The sequence below is a fragment of the Euprymna scolopes genome, chromosome 42 (assembly GCF_053919585.1).
Source record: "Euprymna scolopes isolate OS-2025 chromosome 42, ASM5391958v1, whole genome shotgun sequence".
Taxonomy (NCBI): Eukaryota; Metazoa; Mollusca; class Cephalopoda; order Sepiida; family Sepiolidae; genus Euprymna; species Euprymna scolopes.
The window spans coordinates 7,927,510-7,945,998 of NC_136523.1; the positions used below are offsets into that span (position 1 = coordinate 7,927,510).

At 34.5% G+C, this 18,489-nt stretch overlaps 1 protein-coding gene across 2 annotated transcripts in view; it reads right to left on the reverse strand.

Annotated features, from left to right (window-relative positions):
- Positions 1-18,489, reverse strand: part of LOC145266921 (cholecystokinin receptor type A-like) — a 329,082-nt gene that overhangs the window by 75,324 nt on the left and 235,269 nt on the right. For both annotated transcript variants that reach the window (XM_080122716.1, XM_080122717.1), the window contains exon 2: positions 7,232-7,597. In XM_080122716.1, the coding sequence (XP_079978842.1) occupies positions 7,232-7,597 (366 nt within the window). The remainder of the gene's footprint in view (positions 1-7,231; positions 7,598-18,489) is intronic.

Here is an 18,489-nt window from a genome sequence, read left to right on the forward strand (position 1 = left end):
GGAATAGTTTTTATTTAACAATCAGTGGTTATGTAAACGTGAGATTGTTGGTTTGTCTTGCTTAGAATAATAAAAATTCTTTGATATGAAACTCAACCAATTCATTTCATTTCAATGAGAGTTTTTTGAAATTCATTGAATTACAATTTAATATATATATATATATATATATATATATATATATATATATATATATAAATTCTCACTTCAAATAAAAAAAATGTACTTTTTAGGCCACAGACAACGCCTTTCACAGATATCGACAATGCAACATTTAATTCACAGCGCGATGAATAAAACACTTGCCAAATATTGGAAGCCTCATCTTCGTTCGACCCTCGAGTATTTAGTTTAATAACTTATTTATGTATTTTTATATATTCATGCCAATTACTGCAACATAAGAAACCAATTTTACATAGCCGGCGTTGAGCGGGAATTCCTGTTTCTTTTTATTAACGTTCCTTTCTGCTTAGCTTTCCTTTTTCGTTTATTTCTCCCGTGACATTTATAAAAAATACGACTTCGAAAATTTAATTTTATTCTGACGCTATCGTTTGGTCAATCAATTATTAATTGGGCTGATTTTTTTTATCATCAGAGCATGTTTCGTTAAAGTGCTTGTAAAGCAGGAACATGGAGGCAATACTGCGGTGATGGGGCAGGGGTTCGAGTTTGGCTGATAGTACGGGACCTATTAGATTAGAGACTTTTTTGGACCCTGTCCAAGAGGGAGAGACTAGCAGTAAATGCACTAACTCAGATGCGGCAACAGTATTCCATGCATGGGTGAATGGTGGCTTTGCAGAGGCACAGGATACTCTCAGGTGTGTGTAATCTTCTAGCTCGATAGAGGGAGTTCAACTTCTTTGCAGCAGCCTTCGCAATGTCCTCAATGTACTTGCTCATATAGCATGTGGATGTTAAGCAGAAGAGTTTGTAGGAGGAATTCTTATGTAAGATGTTACTTATCATGGCGATCGATGGTCGGGAAGACTTTTTATAATTGTTAAAGTAGAGAATCTTAGTCTTAGCGGCGTTAGATGTTACCATTCATTGTCGGTTTCATTTCACTAGAGTTTGGAGGTCGTTTTCTAAGGAGTTTGCCATTGACTTAGATTTGTGTACACCCGTTTTTCCCTCGTGCTTTTGTCTGAAGTCTAGCCAAGAAAATGACCGTTCGCTCGACTCACTTCTTGTGCCATAATCACGCATCGCATGCAAAACATTCACAGCAAACACTCGTCTAGCTACAATCACTGTCAACAATTTGCCCCACTGTCTCTCTGCGGCTTAATCTTAACGAAGCCTTCGCGAGAAAAGCTTCTTTTATAGAACTTTGTACCATGGGCCTGCTTTCCAGCTGACTACAATAAGGTTATTTTCAAGTCGAATGTAAATAAGTTCTTGTTGAGCTGTCCCCTAAAATAATCAAATTCTATCCAATTTCCACCCACTGACCACCTTATATTCAATGAGCCTTTTCCTCGAATGGTCTTCATAAGCGGTGACTCCCTAAACAAAGACTTTCTCGCTCCAGTCCTGCAATATAAATATCTATGCAGTCAACACAATTGTCTATCATAGCATCTTTAAGAGGATTGGTGATGTTGGTCTCATAGACTCTTAGTTTGTCGAGCGTAAATACGTAATGGGTTCACCAGAAGGCATTTTATTAAAATACTTGTAAAACAGGAACAGAGATGCAACACTGCGGCGATGGGACAGGGGTTGGAGTCTGGTTGATAATACAGCACTTATTAGATTAGAGACTTTTTTTTGAACCCTATTCAAGAGGGAGGGAGTAGTAGAAAATGTACCAGTCAAGAGCGAATTGTGGCTTTGTAGAAATATAGGATAGTATAAGATGTGAGTAGTTTTCTAGCATGATAAAGGGAAACCACCTTCTTTGCAGCAGCCTTGGCAATGTTTTCAATGTATTTGTATTCATGTTACCTTGAATGTTAAGCCGAACGGCTTCAATGTTAAGCTCTCAGTAATCATCTTCTATAATCTGTGTATTCATTTGTTATTTTTTTGGCGGACTGTTATCCTCATCTTTATAATTGTTGTTGTCTCACCACTTTTCGGACAACTCATCCTCTGGCCTTCTTCAGGTGATTAAAGCCGATGGGATAGGAATGCTGGGTTTTATAACTGTATCCCCAGTAATCACTGCCTCCTATAGTTGTTGTCTCACCACGTTTTGGCCAATTAAGCCTCTGGCTTGCTTTAAGTGGGATTGACATCGCTATCTTCATACAATGTTCTCCTTGAATCATAGATCAAACAGCTGTATCCATTAAAGAAGGCCAGGGGATGAGTTGGTTTAAACGTGGTGAAAAATAACTATCTATATATTTATACGATAGCGCGCGTGCGCGCGCGCGTGTTCTTTTGTGTGTCACGCTTACGTCCGGGTCGTTTAATTGTTATGTTCTTCTATTTCTTGTCAAAAATAATTTTACCAAGAATTCTTCATAAGTTTTGGTTTCGGTTTCGACTATAGCTGAAGGAACTAAGCCTGAAGAGTCCTAGAGTGGATGAAACGCGGAATATTCAGTGTAGCTTAATCGCCATATATATTTTATAACTTACTAACAAGCTCTACCTACGTATTGAGCATTTTGAAGTAAATACTTACAGTTTACGCATAAATTTATACTTTCGTATATTAATTTTATGTGAGTAAATGAAGTAGTTATATATATATATATATATGTGTGTGTTTTTTTTTCATAAGTTTTTATTTTGGTTTCGATTCAAGCTAATGCACTCAAGTCATATGGACATATATATTTTTTTACTTTTGAAATCGCCATTTTATATAAACATCGATAGAACATTAACTCTATAATAATATATACGAAATCTGCAAGAATTAAAATATCATATTTAAGTGTACTTTACGAGGGGCGTGCAATAAGTAATGACCCTGAGCCACTTCGCATAGCAGTAGAGCAACGAAACTTGGCAGGGTTATTAGTTTTTCTCTACATAGGAACCATCCAGAGTTATGCATTTCTCCCATCGTTTGATGCAGCTCTGGAGACCGTTTTTGTAGAACACCCCAGGTTGGTCCTCCAACCACGACGTGACTTCAGAAATCAAGGCTGCATCATCTGGGAAACGCTTTCCTTTCAAAAACAACTTCATGGCTGGGAAGAGGTGAAAGTCAGAGGGTGCAAGGTCAGGAGAGTAGGGAGGATGGGGAAAGATTTCATAACCACACGCCCATGCTTCTGAGCTGGTGACATGCGAGTAGTGGACCGGAGCGTTGTCCTGCAGGAAGAGGGTACCTTTGCTGATCTTGCCCCGCCTCTTGATTTTGATAGTTTCCCTTAATTTCCTCAAAAGTAAAGTCTCCTGTAATTGTGGTACCCTTTGACAGGAAATCTGTCATCACTACACCGTCCTGGTCCCAGAAAACTGTGAGTATGACTTTGCCAGCGGAGGGCTGCACCCTTGCCTTCTTTGGAGGTGGCGAGTCCAAGTGCTTCAACTGCATTGACTGGGCTTTGGTCTCTGGATCATAGTGATGGACCCAGGTTTCATCCAGTGTAATCAGTCTTTTGAAATACTTTGACTCATCTTCTTGGCACATCTCCAAATTCATCCTCGAGCACTCGACGCGTTCTCGCTTCTGGAAGTGTGTGAGCAACCTGGGAATCCATCTGGCAGACACCATATTCAAATGGTTATGAATGATAGTTTCCACAGACCCTGTACTAATCTTGACATCTTGGGCTATTTGGCGAATAGTAATGCGCCGATCTTCCAAAACAGCAGCCTCAACTTGACGGACAGATGCCTCATCAATGGCAGAAGGGGGTCGACCAGGTCTGAGAGCTGTTTCCACAGACTTTGATAATTATGCTTCAGTTTGAAGAAATATGGTAAAATAAAATTATGTGGTGTTCGTTCCATAGAATGGAAATATGCCACAAAGTTTAACAAGATTTTTTTAAAATATAGATCCGCAGAATATTGTGATAAGTGAACAGGTAAGGTATAATAAATTATGGGGTTTACCTATTTTATTTTTACTTTCGTCGTCATATTTTGCTTTGGTTTCGATACTCCCAAATTCGAAGCTATCTCTTTACAAGCCTTCCTTTTCATAATCTATCATACTTTAATAAATCAGAGTCCATTTTCTGTAGGCTGTTTTTGAACCCAGTCAACGACGGGTACTTTTGCTAGTATATATATATGTATATATATATATATTATATTTTGTTTACAGAAAGTTTTAGATAAGTCATTGATACCGTCGGTTTCAAACCCGATAATCAGGATCGTTCTAGATACCTCTATTTAGCCAATACTCATCTCAGAGATGAGTATTGGCTGAAGAGAGCTTGATATAGATATCTAAAATGGCACTAATTATCGGGTTTGAAACCGACGGTACCAATGACTTATCTCATCTAAAACTTTCTGTAAACAAAATATAAATAATACGCTCTTATTTTCGGGGTTTTCTTATAATTGAGCACTCCGCTGGATTTCTTTTTCCAAATAAAAGCACCTAATTATAAATATATATATATATATATATATATATATATATATATATATATATATATATATAAGTTTTAGTTTCGGTTTCTATTCAACCTGATGCACCTAAGTCATATAGATATACTTTTTTATGTTTGAAATTGCAACTATACAATATATAAGCACCTAATTATATATATATATATATATATATATATATATATATATATATATATGTTATTTTATTAGTACCAAAGGTGCTTAAGCTTTTGTGCATCTTATTCTCGTAGCAGGGTGGTCAAAAAGTCAGGTAACATGTTAAAGGTAAAAAAAACAATATGATCCATTATAATCTCTATTCGTTTAATATAATTTCTTGGATGAAATTTTTCCACAACGATCGATTGGTCGCCGTGGCCCAGTTGAATGGCCAGCCAGATCTCCGGATCTTACCCCTCCTGATTTCTGGCTTTGGGGCTGTGTAAAGGATAGCGTTTATGGCAAGAAGCCTGATACAATAGCGTCTTTAAAGTTATTTATTGAAGAGGAGATTGCGCGGATATCAGCTGACATGATTACACGTGTTACACAATCAGTGGTTAATCGCTTCCAGCGATTGATAGAGAGAAATTGACGACAATTAACAAAATAAACATATTTCATGTTTGTTTCATTTTATATTTCAATGTATGGTACTTAAATATACGTGTATTGCTAATATCGTTTTTCTTTAAAATGTTACCTGACTTTTTGACCACCCTGTATATGCTAGTTAACATATCGCAAAATAGATCTTGTAATCTTATTATTAAATTTACTTATGTTATTAATATTTTTTAATTGATTTATTTTTTGGTAAATAAATATAAATAGTAACAGTATCGTTCTACATTTTGTTATTAGGGAAGTGATATTTTCCATTGGAGAGCCAACTATTCTATTTTTAAATCTCCGAAACGGCTACATGGTAGGCAGCTGAGGACCCCTCTTTTCTATTAAAAAAAATTTAGTTAAGTTTTTTTTTCATCCTTATATAGCTGAATTCTCTTTTATAATTGCAGACTTTTTATGCAAGTCGTTTCTTCACACTAATTAGGTTATGTAGTAAGCAATACCATTATATATCTTTATATTATTAGGGTAATGTATTAAAGATTAAAAAAAAGTATTTAATGTCTTATTTATACGATAGTGGGGCCTAATAGTTTAAACATCTTTTAATAAATTACTTAAATAAATATTTAGTGCTTTATTTTCTTGTAAACATGTGGGACCTAATGTGTTAATGTGTGACAACATTTTTTGTAGGGTATAAAAAATTACTACTACTACTACTACTAATATTGAGATCAATGATAATTCATAATAACTGTAACTCTGGGTAGTGCACTATGTCCCTACCTAATTGCCCTCCATGAAGGAAAAGTCATATACATTGTAAGTTTTCAAACCGGAAAAAAGTTCCCTACTTTAGATTGGGACAAAAAATAGAAATTACATCTGATTAAAAGTATTTATCCTTCACCAAGAACAGAAAAGATGGAGTGTATATTAAAAACAGCTACTACACTTTACTTCTAGCCCAAAAGAGTAGAAACAGTCAGTGACGATTTCGTAGTTTTACCCAGTCGCATGGTATCTATCTTGTTTTCTATTAAGTTAAAACTTTGTCTAATTACTAAAAAGAGGCTAGAATACACGAATTGAAACCAGAATTTTATAGCGAAATATTGACTCTCCTGTAAATAGGATACTGGGTACAGGTTATATATTTCAGAAATCAAGATGCTATACTTTCAAGATAAAATTACTCCATTGTGGTAAAGAGTAGAGCAGTTCTAACAAGGAGTTCCATTCTAGTTTCGACAATAAGTTACTGGCTTACTATTGCAAGACTCGATTATATAAGTTCATACACCATCAAACAAGTAGAATTTTAGTAAATTCGATAAGATTTTTTAAGAGGTTTCCAACCTGATAATTATAGATGAAAGTTATCTTTTCTTCAGAATAAAGATGCTGCAAGTTGTACTGTTATATATATATATATACTAGATTTTTAAAAGAAAGTGTTTGGTGTACTATTTATAGGCCAACGAATTAATTTGTTGGATAAAATTATTATTTTTGTTAAATGAACCATTCAAGTATTTCCCTTTATTTCATACTAACCTGGGTTGCCGGCATTGTCCAGGTGTTTGGCGGTGTGTGTTGAGCAAAGAAAAAAAATAATTAAATAAAAAATAAATAAAAAATTAAAAGGTGGGAGCAGGCAGGTAGGCAGGCTGAACCCGTAACGCGAAACAGGGGGAAAAAACGTCTTTGCCGTTGCGTCCTCCGCCAAACCGGAAGTGGCGAAGGTTGAAATTAAAGGTTCAATCGAAAAGGGAGATGACTTTCGAAAACATCGGCGAAAAAAGCGACCCCTCCTTGTAGGAAAGTGCCCAGTTTAGGGTGAAGGAATTAATATATTTAGCCAATTGTTTGATATGTGTCGTCCGAAGAGTCGAGCTTCAAAACAATACCGATATCGTGAAAATCTGTCGTCTCTGTCGAAAATTTTAGGCAGACATATAAGCAAACAAACAAGCAAACATAATACATACATACATACATACATACATACATTTAAACAGACAGGTGAGATTTATATTATAGAAGAAGATGATTTTCCTTGGTGGCCATTTTGCAAAATTTAACCGGAAATATTATACGAGTATATTCTTACCTTTGTCGGTTTGTGGTTCAAGCTGTAATCCGTTCCATAGCATTTTGATGATCAGGCCGTAAGCAATAGACATGACGATCATTGGGAATAGGAGAATGATGTGATTTAAAGAGATCGTATAGATCTTGAGGGCGATGTCACTGGTCCACACTTCCCGGCATCTGCTCACCGAATGATACGTCTTCAGCTTGGTGTAGGTTCCAATCGGAATGGTAACGACGCCGGACAGCGCCCAACAGATGGCGATGGTAAGGTAGGCGTGCGACAACGTCTGCCACGTTCGCGACTGTACAGGACGGCAAACGGCAAAGTACCGTTCCAACGAAAGGGCCACCAATGTGAAACAGCTAACGGATACAGACACACCTGAACAGAAGAGAAAAACAATGATTGAAATTAAAATAAAAGATTATACAATATTATTTAAAACAAAGGTCATTAATGAATAAATTGAAATAAAAAATGTAAAAGAGTAATAAAAAACAATCTTATTTTGAACAACAATAAGAGCCCCTTTGGGGAACTATTTTAAAACCTAGCTATAATTCTTGCCCTTAGGGAGGGGATGAGAAAGGGACAAGTGAAATAAAGGCAATGCTGTTATCGTCTCAAAAGTCAGCGCACATCAGCGGGCAAAGTTATTCATGCAATCTGAGGAAACTTGATTGCAAAATATGTACTCTCTCTTTGTCTATCAACCGGCTCTGCGTAAGCAGAAAGAACATAGCCATAATTTAGAACTTATGGGTATTCCATGAGATTGTTTCTTTTTCTCCTTTCATCCCTAATATCGATGTTTATTTTCAAAAGTGTTGACCGACAGAGGTCGTAATGGAGTTTTTTTTTCTCTAGCTTAACTCTTATTTACTCTCTTTTGTCTAATTTGTATTTTAAAACATTGAATTAGGATTAAGGTGAAAACTGTTTTTGAAGTGCATTTTAGTTTCTGTTCTTTATCACACTTTTTCTTCTTTAATAATAAATGCTGAAACTATTAAAAAAACCCTCAACAATTATTAATATCTAGCGGCTGTGCCGCGTTGCTCCACACAAGCCGAGTCAAACACAAAATCGAGTACACTCAACATCAAGTACACTCAACATCGTCTTACCATCAACGCTTACCCTGTGAACTCGGAGTATTGGAAATTCCCATATGCACAAAATAAAATCACTGAAAAAAAATACCCTAAGGTTAAGCATAGTGAGTAAACGTTAGATAAAATGATGGTTAAAATTATCACAAACTTGCCAGGATTAGAACCTGTAATCTTCTGATCCGTAGTCAGACGCGTTATCCTTTTCGCCACAAGTCCTGCACGTATGCGTTAAGATGTTACCGCGATTGTATACAGTCAGTGCTAAATTCCGTTGACATGGGCAGATAACTTTTTCGACAACCCCACGAAATGGCTCAAAACCTCATATTTCGGGCTTTTTGTGTGACTGGGCATTGTCAGTTACGAACTATACATAGATAAGGACAATCTAGGGACTCACACCTTTCAGGGAAAAAAAAGAATTTTTCAATTCGGTGCATCCTTTCGAAAGTTGTATTCACACACACACACACACACACACACACACACACACACACACACACACACACACACACACACACACACACACACACGCGCGCGCGTGCGCACACGCACACGCACATACACACACACACGCACACGCACACATAAATAAATAAACATTTATAATTTTTTTAATAGTGTAGAATGGATGACACTGCGCCCAGTATTATTCAAATGTTTTTTTTTTTTTACATATGTTTAGACATGAGAGAGTTTCCATAGATATAAAAACCTCGAATGTTTGTTCATATATTTAATTCCTTGTAGAACAAGAGGGGTTGATAAGCTGACATATGGAAGAAGGGTCATGACTTATCCACGGGTCCGAGAAATCGTAATGAAAACTTCGCCATCCAATTACACAAATTACAATTTTCACTATTAAATACCTATAGACACTAGTTTTTCATCCTTTCGGGAATCAGATGCAGGGTGTCACGATTAACACCGGTCGACACGTTTACGCATGTAGACACCGTGGACCCAACACGTTGGAGCAGACTCAATCGCAAGAAACAGAAGACAAGTAATTATACATCAAATCCGTTGCCAAGGCCGCTGGAAAAATGGTGGGATCCTTCTATCGATCCAGTAGATATCTCACTGCTGATGCAATTCTCTATCTATGTAAGAGCCAGGTACGTCCAAGGATGGAATACTGTTGCCACATCTGGGCATCGGGGCTAGAAAGGACTTCTCTTGCCTTGATAGACTTCGTAGCCTCGTAGGAGATGTCCTTTTCTCTTCCCTGCAACCTTTTTCTCACAGAAGAAATGTTGCTAGTCTGTCTTTGTTTTATCGTTATTTTCATGACAAGCGCTCAACTGAGTCCCGTCGCCAAACTTTCATAAGAAACACTCGTCTAGCTGAAAACACTATCAATAATTCCCCTACTCTTTATCTGTGATTGAACCTAAACGTAGATTCCATGAACAAAGCTTCTTTCTTAGAACCGCACGTCTGTGGAATTGTCTTCCGTTTTCCTGCTTTTTAGCTGACTATAATACGGTTGTCTTCAAGTCCAATGTAAACAAGTTCTTTATGAGCCGTTCCACTTAAGTTAACAAATTTACCGAATTTCCATTACTAACGATTACTATATTACCCAACTGACTACTGTACACTCTTTAACCCTTATCCTCGAGTGGCCTCTTGGCCTTGATACATGGCGATGCCTATGTAAAACACACACATACACACACACACACACACACATAAAAAATAACTCGACTCATTTTTCCCCGTTGACACAACAACATTTATTTCCGTTTTTTTTCCCCGAATAAAACGCGATCGTGCTCCTTTTTTTCTAACCTCTGTCCTCTCGAACGTCAACATCTACCTGCGCACACGTTCTTGTATAGTATTTTCCTTTTTCCCTACCGTGACGTCAGTTCGTCCACGGCTCGGCATTTGCATACGCGCGTCCGCTCTCTTTTACAAATTGATTAAAAGCTATTAGTAAGAGTCAATGTTTATTTATTTTAATAATAAAAAGTTCGGTGAGAAATGTTAGAAGTACTAACCGAAGTACTGGTATTGTATTAAAATGAATGATAACATTTGTTATTGATTGGCAGACCATAATGTGAAAAAAGTAACGAGTTCTATGTGTGTTAGAGTTAGTGTCAGAGTGCGTATTTGTATGACCGTGTGTATTCATGAGTTCAGATGGCAATCCCAAGCCCGACAGAGGTTCGAGGAGAGCTTAGACAAAATAGATGTTTGCTCTGTCGTGAATTTTGGCTCAACTGTTTATTGAAAAAAAAAAAACACACACACAAAAAAAAAACTTCGCTTTTCCTGTATTCTAGGGAGATAAAAACGGCAATTTTGCTAAATTTGTTCTTAATTAATTTATGCCGTGCATGCGCCGAGCCAGTTGCGCAACAAAGAGTTAAAAAATTTTTTAATTCGAACATTTAAGAGTAAACTTCGCTAGCTACAAACATATAGTACGCTGAAGGAAGGAAATCATGCATTGGGGTTACTCTCGGAGCTAAAGACACACGTTAACGAGTCAGCGTGCCGCCACAATCTTTACATTCACCGTGAAAAATGGCGCATCTTTTGTTGACAAAAATCGCGATACTTACATCAGCCCCCACCTTAAATATGAACAAACATTCACACCAGCAAAAAGCAAAAAAAAAAAAAAGTGAACAAACATTTCCCACAGAACTCGCTGAATCGCTGTCCACCCTGATTGAACAATGATGATGATGATGATGATGATGATGATGATGATGATGATGAAATAAAAAATATAATGGACTGATATTTCATTTTCCGGCTGGAAAGAAAAGAAGTTGTCTCTGAGTGCAGACCAATGGGGAAATAAAAAAAAAATCAATTAAAAATGAATACATTCGTAATTGTTGTGGACAGATCGATACGCATTGGAACTTCATCAGTCAAGTACGCCCGACGCGCCTTTTTTTTTTCTTTCATTATTCCGTCCCCGCTGTCTCGATCTCTACATTTGCCTCTTTCTTTGGTCTTTGGTTCCATTACGATTAAGCTCTATTTTGCCTCTTAGTAACGCCTCTTTCCTCTTCCCTCCTCCTCCCCTTCTCCTCCTCTCCTTTCTTTCTCCTTTTCTCTTTCTCTGATTTGCACGCGTATGACTTCCTATCAAATTTTTATCTCACGTCAAACAATCTATATATAATATTTCTCTTTATTTGTCTGTCTGATTATCTTTCTTGCTATCTGTCTGTCCGTTTCTCTTTTACTTGAAAACTACTGGGCCGTTCTGGCTGTAATTTTGTACGGCTTTTTTATGATAAGATGTCGCATTAAAGTATCCGTTAGACGTACAATTAGGGGTTAATAGGGGTTAGTATTTAAGTTGCGATTTTTTAGGAAACTACTGGGCCGATTTGGCTGAGATTTTGCAAAGCACTCATTCTAAGTCAACGGGCCATAACTTTTAGCAGTCTAAAACATACAGTCTGTTCTTATTTTTCTTCCTCGTTTCTTACCATTTTTCTTTTATTTTTCATTCCTTCCTTTCTTATGTGGACTTGCTTTATCTTCGTTTATTTTTTCTATTTCGTTTTTTTAATTTCCAATCTGCCTTTTCTAACTTTACAATATCAATTTTGAGTGAATCGATATTTATTTTCTTAAGGCATTTTTGCTATCTACTTTAATATTAAGACGGAGCTGTACAGAGCAGTTTTTCAACCTTGATAGGTACAAAACCGACTTCGAAAGCTAGTAAGAAATGTCTTTTCCTTCTCCTTACTAACTTATTCTCCAAGAAAAGTCGATGTAAGTCTATTTCTGCTCTATCCTTATTTTTATAGCAAGTGGCCGACTGAGCTTCAATCTATGATCCCCCTCTGTGAAATATTCACGACAATCACTCGTCTACTTACAACTACTTTCAGCAATTTCCCCAACTCTCTATATGTGCATAAAACTAAAATAAATTCCATAAGCAAAGTTTCTTTCCTAGAACTTCCCGTCTACGAAACTCAATGTTGCAGGACTGCTACCCAAGTAACTACAACATGGCTGTTTTTAAGGCCACTGTAAACTGCTTATTGTTGAGCTATCTTTTAAATAATAAAATTCTACTCAATTCTCTCTAATATCGATTATCACGTTATTGTTTCATCGATCACCTGACACATTGATTGTAATCCTTAATTGGCCTTTAGGACTTGATAAACGTTGACGCCTTGGTAAAAAATAAGAAAATACATGATAATATATTATTCCGTTCTGAAATTGAAAACGTTTTTGTTTTAATTATTCTAATTAGTCGTAATTTGTAATTAACTGAAATTTACGCATCTCTCCCATTTCCTTCTTTGCTATCTGTGTATTCCCCCCCCCCCCCTCAAGCTCATTCGGATTCAATTGCTCTCTTATCTATATAATATTCTGCCTGTTCCTTGCTTGGTTAGTCTGTATGTTACTCTTTTAAAAAAAGGTCAAATACAAGTTTTGAAAGCCAAATTATTCACTAAAAGCCAAATGGTAATTATCATAAAGCCAGACCCTTTCAAACATGAGTGGCGCTCACGTCTGTCAATTGACGTATGGAAGCACAAAATGGACACAATTTTCAAATATATTTTATGTTTATTTTTTTCACCCATTTATAATAAGAATATATAAAAATACGTAAACTTTTTTTATCGATTGATTTTTTATTGCAAAAGAGAAAATAAGGAACACGATTTATACTAAAACTGAAATAAAAAATACAAACAAAAATTAATTAAAAAAAATGTTATGTGGTCTTTCTGCGTTAAATATAAATAAAGATTTTGTTGTTTCATGGATGTAAAAAAAATTAAAATTTGTTTATTAGTTACTTAAAAATTGTATTAAAAAGTGGTGGAACGCGATTCGAGTCATACTGACATTGGACATAAACAAACGAATTAAAAATGAACAATAAATAACTTTCAACAATTAAAATACCTTTTAATTAAAACGAACGATAAATATTTTTGAATTAAAATGAACGATAAACATGTCTAAATAAAAACGAACGATAAATATTTTTAATTAAAATGGTCGATAACTATTCGTAATAAAAACCAATAATGAATAATTTTCAATAAAAACTAACGATACCCTTTTTTTTTTAAATAAAAACGAACGATAAATATTGTTTTAATAAAAACGAATAATAAATAATTTTCAATAAAAACAAACGATACATTTTTTAAAATAAAAATGAATGATAAATAATTTTTAATAAAAACGAACGATAAATTTTTTAAAATAAAAATGAAGGATAAATATTTTTTAATAAAAACAAACGATACATTTTTTAAAATAAAAATGAATGATAAATAATTTTCAATAAAAACAAACGATAAATTTTTTAAAATAAAAATGAAGGATAAATATTTTTTTTAATAAAAACGAACGATAAATATTTTCTAATGTGTCTATCATTTTTTATACAATTTTAAGTAAATAATGAACAGTTTTTTTACAGTGGAGTGAAGAAAAACGTCTGTTGTAATTAACGACGGCAGTCAGTCTGAATCGATGTGAACATTGCACTAGTTAGCGCGAATTTTAAATAGGAGGCTTGTTGTCACATCTTAGAAGACGTTTCTTCCGCCAATAAAGATTATTTGAAAACCAGAAAATGCCAAGGAAATTTTTTTTACGTTGATTTTATCCCCCAAAATTATAACATCTAAAATGAAGAAAAGAAAAAAAAAAAAACGAAAAGAAAAAGAAAAAAAGTAACAGTCTTTTTTAATAACGGTGTGTCTCAACAAAAAAGAAAAAAAAAACATATCGAGGCAGAGGAATCTTCACGGAATTTCGAACGGAAGCCTTTTTTTTACACAACGTCGGTAGAATTTTCTTGTTTCGTCAGCTATGACCAGGTAGAAGTCCTTAGTAATTTGCAATTATATTCCTTTTTATCGCTTGCACTGAAGATTAAACCCTAACCCGTCCCAAGAATGTCACTTAGGGCTAATATACCTAGTTACTTCAGAGTATTTGAGGGCATTGCTGATGAAAGGAGTCTGCTACCCGGTGAAATAAATGTTTCCATTCTAAATTCAGTACAGATTCACTCGTTTGACGGAAAGATCCTCGAGTTTGACAAGATACACCCGGAGAAGGTCGAAGGTGATATCGGTCAAAACGGTGTGAAAATAACACTTTGTAAAAAAATTATATTTGAATAAAAAAACCCTCCTGATCTACATCAATGATCTCCCAAATCACACCCTAAGATCATTCGTAGACATTTATGCTGCCGTCAATATGAACACTTCAAAAGCCGTAAATGACCGTCGGGTTAGGGTTAGGGTTAGGGTTAGGGTTATCTCTGATTCTCTCTCCTCAGACCCTGAGCACGTAGTACACTGGGGAAAAAGATGGCTAGTTTATTTTGATACATCTAAAACAACACTTCTCTCTTTACATCATCAACGCTTTGTCTGGCATCAATTGAAATGAATTACTCTCGTCTTGGGAGGCTTCATATTTTGACAAGCTTCTGATATAAAGTTGGACACGTACATAACATCCGATGTTAAGGTCCCTGGAAAAATTGCAGGATCCTTCTACTGCTCCAGTATATATTTCACTGCTGGTCCAATTCTCTACCTGTATAAGAGCCAACTACGTCCAAGGGTAGACTATTGTTGCCATATCTGGGCAGGAGCTGCCAGACGCATCTTATCTTGCCTTGACAGAGTTCAAAATAGATTCATAACCAAGTGCGGGATACCCCTTTCTATTCCCTTTAACCTCTTTCCCACAGAAGAGACGCTGCGAGCCTGTCTTTGCGTTATCGTTATTTTCACGGAAAGTGCTCGTCTGAGCTCCAATCTATGGCCCCTCCCCTGTCTTGACATTCGGACAACACTCGTCTTATTGAAAGTACTATCAATAATTACGTAAATTCCATGAACAGAACTTCTTTCTTAGAACTGCACGCCTGTGGACCTCTCTTCCGTTTTTCTGCTTTCCAACTAACTACAGTATGGTTGTCTTCAAGTTCAACGTAAACAAATTCTTGATGAACCGTCCCCTTAAGTAATCCAATTTCACTACTAATGATTACTACGATATTGTCTCATTGACTACTGTACACTCATTAACATTCATCATCTAGTGGCCTCAAGGCCTTGATAAGTGGTGACTCCTTTGTAAAACGGTATATATATATAGATAGATAAATAGATAGATAGATCGATAAATAGATAGATCAATTTTATTTGAAAAAAATTATATTTGTAAAAAAATTATATTTGAAAAAAAATTATATCCGTAAAAATTATATTCGAGAAAAAATTATAAATAAAAATCTTATTTGTAAAAAATTATATTTGGTAAAAATACATTTATAAAAATTATATTTGTAAAATATATATCTTTAAAAAAATTATATTTGTAAATAAATATATTTATAAAAAATATGTATTTGTAAAAAATATATTTGTAAAAAAATTCATATTTGTAAAAAAATATGTATTTGTAAAAATATTTTATTTGTAAAAATATCATATTTTAAAATAAATATATTTATAAAGAATTATATTTGTAAAAAGAAATATATTTGTAAAAGAAAAATCATATTTAAAAAAAATATATGTTTGTAAAAATATATATATTTGTAAAAAAGATTATATTTGTTTAAAAAAAAAATGTAATTGTAAAGAAATAGGCTGAATGAGCAAAATGAAACCAATCATATTTGTTTAATCAGATATCTGCAAACGAATTCAGGGTCGCTCGTGATGCGAGGTCAAATATGTAATAGATAGATAAACAGATAGATAAATAGTAGATAGATAGATAGATAGATAGATAGATAGATATGAAGAGACATTCAGGCAAGCATAAGTTTAGGCTGACAAAAAGTAGGTAGACAGAATGTTGCGTAAAGAGATTATAAAAGGGTGGATACCTGGGTGGATATAATCCCATCAAATGAGTCATGCTCGTGTTTGATGTCAATATGACTAACACACCAATCCATTGATTAATTTCAGTACGGCAATTACATAATTCTAATATAACTAGACTTTTTTTACGTGTTAAAAACGGGCAAAAGTTATGGCCCGTTGACGTAGAATGTGGGTTTTATAACAAATTGATGACTGAATATGGTTTAATCTGTGCTGGATTTTGCATGAAATACTAATCTCTATTAATTACTATGAATTGCTAACGATGTATTGAACGAATACCATAATACTTGCTTCGCTTGTTATAGCAAAGGTTCCTTGCACGATTTCTGAGAGATCGGTCGAGTAGTTTCGAAAAAAGATTCCAGAGTAAATATGATATTGTGTACAACTGATTAGCATTAATTTTAGAATATATGTATTTTTTTTTTACTAACGTTATTATTTTAATGAAAAGAACCTATCCTTGAAAATCTATGGGGTAAGAATGTTTCTGTATTTTACTTCTTAATTTGATGAATTAATAAATATTTAATTTCATTCAATTTTTATTTTAACCATCGATTTTTCTTGTTATATATATATATATATATATATATATATATATATATATATATATGATTGTAACGTTTTGTCAGACGAGTGCCACTCCCTCAGACACTTAAAGTCCATGAGCCCAAATGCCTGAGGGAGTATCTATACAAAGATGATGTTACAGTCTTAGCTTTGTACGACAGCTAAGTCTCTCTCGGTTCAAAATGCTGAGATCCAGCAACAAGCAAGAGCGAGATAGCCAGCAACAAATTAAGCTAAAGACTAGCTTAATGTGGGTACTGGCCTCCCGCTTTATGTTTTTTAAATCAGATATTTGCTTCTAGAAAGGTTGCCTTCACCACGGCTTACGGGAGCCCTCTTCATTCCAACACATATATACATACACACAAATATACACGGAGCTAGTTGGCCGTTGACCCTGAAAAAGAGTTCATTCGCCCTTTGGGAGGTCTTGTTATTAATCCTTCAGGGAGACTAGCCGCCCTACTCACCAAACAAGTCTGGTGGGGGAACCAGTTTAGTCGCCGGTGACCCGACCATGAGGCAGGTAGTACTGGGTTACATGGTACCAGTGTCATATGACAGGACCTGACCACTATATATATATATATATATATATATATATATATATATATATATACATGCGTACACACACATATATATATATTAAATATATACATATTATATATATTTAATTATTATAGTAAAAAAAATAATTATGACAGCCCCTTTAAGAAACTCGTTTCTTACCGTTGAGCACTTTCAGTTGAATTAAGTCGGTTGTTGCTATTTCTTCTGATGAGTTAAGGGCATAATAGATTTCACTGATTGATATAATAATTAAGTGATTGATTTTGCGCTACGAAACAGATACTGTCAAAAATTGTATAAGTCAACTGAATTAAAGGAATAAATTATAACATGGCCAATATCATGAATTTTGGAATATAACTTTTTGTAATTTATTCTCTATATTGCTCTGTAATTACATTGAGCTTCTTAAATAAGGATTGATATATATATATTATGAGAAAATATATTTCTACAGAAATATATATATATATAAATATATTTTTTTAAATGTTTATTTTAGAAATATTGTTAATTTCAATGTATACCGTTTTCGTTTAACGGGTCTAGATTGTTATGTTAAAAACTTAATTCTCGTTAGTTTCGAGTTAAGCACAATGTATATATTTAATAGGTGCACAGCATATATAGTGCAAAACTTACTTTTGCATTTTTTATAACTTTTATTTTCTCCTGAATTTTTTTTCATTACAGCTGTTTCGTTAGTGGGAAGGCAATTTTACGAGTTATGTGCCCATAAAAATATCCTGTCGCCATCAATTCGTCAGATGAGTTATCCATTTGATGTTAACAACAAAAAGTTGATTTTTTACATTATAAGCATGGTATTTGGGGAAAAGAAATTCCAACGCCACGCTGCCACATGTCAGCCATCTTGGGTGTTATTCTAAAATAATTTTCTGTTTTAAACCATCATTTTTTTTTGTATTTTTAATTTTTGTTTTAATTTCCCGTTTTTTCCCTTATTTATTTTCTCCTATGGATCTAATTAAAATTATTTCCTCATATTACATTGTGTGTTAGATGGGTTTTCTATCAATATGAACCCTTCCCAACGATTACATTAACGTGTAAATAAAACAAGATTTGTAACAAGATTTTGTAAAGTTACTTTTCCGAT